Here is a 4,271-nt window from a genome sequence, read left to right on the forward strand (position 1 = left end):
CAAGACGAGAGTACAAGACGAAAGTACAAGTCGAGTACAAAACGAAAGTACAAGACGAAAGTACAAAACGAGTACAAGACGAGAGTACAAGACGAAAGTACAAGTCGAAAGTACAAGACGAAAGTACAAGACGAAAGTACAAGACGAAAGTACAAGACGAGTACAAGACGAAAGTACAAGGCGAGTACAAGACGAAAGTACAAGACGAAAGTACAAGACGAAAGTACAAGACGAAAGTACAAGACGAAAGTACAAGACGAAAGTACAAGACGAAAGTACAAGACGAGAGTACAAGACGAAAGTACAAGACGAAAGTACAAGACGAAAGTACAAGACGAAAGTACAAGACGAAAGTACAAGACGAAAGTACAAGACGAAAGTACAAGACGAAAGTACAAGACGAAAGTACAAGACGAAAGTACAAGACGAAAGTACAAGACGAGAGTACAAGACGAAAGTACAAGACGAGAGTACAAGACGAAAGTACAAGACGAAAGTACAAGACGAAAGTACAAGACGAAAGTACAAGACGAAAGTACAAGACGAAAGTACAAGACGAAAGTACAAGACGAAAGTACAAGACGAAAGTACAAGACGAAAGTACAAGACGAAAGTACAAGACGAAAGTACAAGACGAGAGTACAAGACGAAAGTACAAGACGAAAGTACAAGACGAAAGTACAAGACGAAAGTACAAGACGAAAGTACAAGACGAAAGTACAAGACGAGAGTACAAGACGAAAGTACAAGACGAAAGTACAAGACGAAAGTACAAGACGAAAGTACAAGACGAAAGTACAAGACGAAAGTACAAGACGAAAGTACAAGACGAGAGTACAAGACGAAAGTACAAGACGAAAGTACAAGACGAGAGTACAAGACGAAAGTACAAGACGAAAGTACAAGACGAAAGTACAAGACGAGAGTACAAGACGAAAGTACAAGACGAAAGTACAAGACGAAAGTACAAGACGAAAGTACAAGACGAAAGTACAAGACGAGAGTACAAGACGAGAGTACAAGACGAGAGTACAAGACGAGAGTACAAGACGAGAGTACAAGACGAAAGTACAAGACGAAAGTACAAGACGAAAGTACAAGACGAAAGTACAAGACGAAAGTACAAGACGAAAGTACAAGACGAGAGTACAAGTCGAAAGTACAAGACGAAAGTACAAGACGAAAGTACAAGGCGAGAGTGCAAGACGAAAGTACAAGACGAAAGTACAAGACGAGAGTGCAAGACGAAAGTACAAGACGAAAGTACAAGACGAGAGTACAAGACGAGAGTACAAGACGAAAGTACAAGACGAAAGTACAAGACGAAAGTACAAGACGGGAGTACAAGACGAAAGTACAAGACGAAAGTACAAGACGAAAGTACAAGACGGGAGTACAAGACGAAAGTACAAGACGAAAGTACAAGACGAAAGTACAAGACGAGAGTACAAGACGAAAGTACAAGACGAAAGTACAAGACGAAAGTACAAGACGAAAGTACAAGACGAGAGTACAAGACGAAAGTACAAGACGAAAGTACAAGTCGAAAGTACAAGACGAGAGTACAAGACGAAAGTACAAGACGAAAGTACAAGACGAAAGTACAAGACGAAAGTACAAGTCGAAAGTACAAGACGAAAGTACAAGACGAAAGTACAAGACGGGAGTACAAGACGAAAGTACAAGACGAAAGTACAAGACGAAAGTACAAGACGGGAGTACAAGACGAAAGTACAAGACGAAAGTACAAGACGAAAGTACAAGACGAGAGTACAAGACGAAAGTACAAGACGAAAGTACAAGACGAAAGTACAAGACGAAAGTACAAGACGAGAGTACAAGACGAAAGTACAAGACGAAAGTACAAGTCGAAAGTACAAGACGAGAGTACAAGACGAAAGTACAAGACGAAAGTACAAGACGAAAGTACAAGACGAAAGTACAAGACAAGAGTACAAGACGAAAGTACAAGACGAGAGTACAAGACAAGAGTACAAGACGAAAGTACAAGTCGAAAGTACAAGACGAGAGTACAAGACGAAAGTACAAGACGAAAGTACAAGACGAAAGTACAAGACGAGAGTACAAGTCGAAAGTACAAGACGAGAGTACAAGTCGAAAGTACAAGACGAAAGTACAAGACGAAAGTACAAGACGAGAGTACAAGACGAAAGTACAAGACGAAAGTACAAGACGAGAGTACAAGTCGAAAGTACAAGACGAGAGTACAAGTCGAAAGTACAAGACGAAAGTACAAGACGAAAGTACAAGACGAGAGTACAAGTCGAAAGTACAAGACGAGAGTACAAGACGAAAGTACAAGACGAAAGTACAAAACGAAAGTACAAGACGACAGTACAAGACGAAAGTACAAGACGAGAGTACAAGTCGAAAGTACAAGACGAAAGTACAAGACGAAAGTACAAGTCGAAAGTACAAGACGAAAGTACAAGACGAGAGTACAAGGCGAAAGTACAAGAGAAGTACAAGAAAGTACAAGACGAAAGTACAAGACGAAAGTACAAGACGAGAGAGAGAGAGAAAGTACAAGACGAAAGTACAAGACGAAAGTACAAGACGAGAGTACAAGACGAAAGTACAAGACGAAAGTACAAGACGAGAGTACAAGACTATGAAAGTACAAGACGATATTTACAAGTCGAAAGTACAAGACGAAAGTACAAGACGAGAAGTACAAGAGACGAGAGAGTACAAGACGAAGACAAGACGAGAGTACAAGACGAGGAAGGTACAAGACGAGAAAGTAGAGAGACACAAGAGTACAAGACGAAAGTACAAGTCAAGACGAAAAGTACACGAGAGGCGATGACACGAAAAAGCAGTGATTGCGCAAGACGAAAGTACAAGACGAAAGTACAAGACGAAAGTACAAAACGAAAGTACAAGACGAGAGTACAGGGGAGGTCGCTTCTCCATCCCGAGTGGATTTCGTTATTACAAAGAGAAATGTTTTTTTTCGGGTTTCCTTTCCATTCGGGTCTTTCTTTTTTTCGTTACATTTTTTTTTTGTGTGTGTACGTTGTTGTTGGTTTTATTGTTGTTATTGTTTGGGGGGGGGAGAGAGAGGGAGGGAGATAGATAGATAGAGAGAGGAGGGAGAGAGGGAGGGAGGAAGGAGGGAGAAGAGGGAGGGAGAGAGAGAGGAGGGTGGGAGGAGGGAGGGAGGGAGGAGGGAAGAGAGAGAGAGAGAGAGAGTGAAGAGAGAGAGAGAGAGAGAGAGAGAGAGAGAGAGAGAGAGAGAGAGAGAGAGTGAGAGAGAGGAGAGAGAGAGAGAGAGAGAGAGAGAGAGAGAGAGAGAGAGAGAGAGAGAGAGAGAAAGATATTTGTTTTCATCAATTCATTTCGCTTAGGGAATGACAAACCTTTACAGCACAAATTAAATGGCTACAGAGTATTCGTGACACGTGGGGCACGCCATTGTAAACTATAGAAGTAGAGATGAATTAATAACATAATGATAAGCAATGGAAGCTATATATATATATATATATATATATATATATATATATATATATATATATATATATATATATATATATATATATATATATATATATATATAAAAGGATTAACAACCACCAAAATATGACTATTACAAAAGCATTTTGACATCTTTTATTTGCAAATTTCTATGACAGAATCTCTGGCATTAAATCATCCACTTTCGAGGAAGTAATGTTGTATGTGGATGGCACTGTGTGCGTCGCCCAACTTTTGTGGAATTCACGTTGAACAGATTGCAACAGGAACAACGAAGGGAAGGGCAAGAAAACACACGAATATGCCGAAGGCCTTTTCACTATTGCTTCGTCAGGGCATATGCCTTGAAGTCGCCCAACTTGCAAGATGAGTACTGGGGCACGTCCTCTGCCTCGCCCACCTGCCACACGGGTCTGCAGCCGAACCGAAGCCGGGCAGCCACCACATCACGTCTTCTGACCAGCAGACCGCGGCGTCGCTACCTGTAAGGAACGAGATGCGAAGGAGTCGTAGATCTGGAAGCTCACGCTCGCTGGCCACTCGTCGTACCTGCGCTGGGAGGTTGGCAGCTGAGCGGAAGCATGGATCCTAAGCCTGTAGGGGGGGAGGGGGTGGCCGGGGAGGTGTCGGCAGCAGGTAGAGTAAGCCTACAGCCAGGTTTCGGAAGACGGTCCACCACATCCTTTGCTATCACTCCGACACGTGAGGAAATCCATACGAAATGTATTAAAAGTGCAATTCCAATCTGTGATTAGATGGCGTGGTATGCG

General features: G+C 42.1%; 1 protein-coding gene across 1 annotated transcript in view; it reads left to right on the plus strand.

The window, feature by feature from the left end:
* The window catches only part of LOC138863769 (golgin subfamily A member 6-like protein 6), a 13,623-nt gene extending 9,634 nt beyond the window's left edge, over positions 1-3,989 (plus strand). The window contains exons 3-5 of the mRNA XM_070128618.1: positions 2,422-2,924; positions 3,660-3,701; positions 3,836-3,989. Coding sequence (XP_069984719.1) covers positions 2,422-2,924; positions 3,660-3,701; positions 3,836-3,989 — 699 coding nt within the window. The remainder of the gene's footprint in view (positions 1-2,421; positions 2,925-3,659; positions 3,702-3,835) is intronic.
* The last annotated feature ends 282 nt before the right edge of the window (positions 3,990-4,271 follow it).

Source organism: Penaeus vannamei, chromosome 13 (assembly GCF_042767895.1).
Source record: "Penaeus vannamei isolate JL-2024 chromosome 13, ASM4276789v1, whole genome shotgun sequence".
Taxonomy (NCBI): domain Eukaryota; kingdom Metazoa; phylum Arthropoda; class Malacostraca; order Decapoda; family Penaeidae; genus Penaeus; species Penaeus vannamei.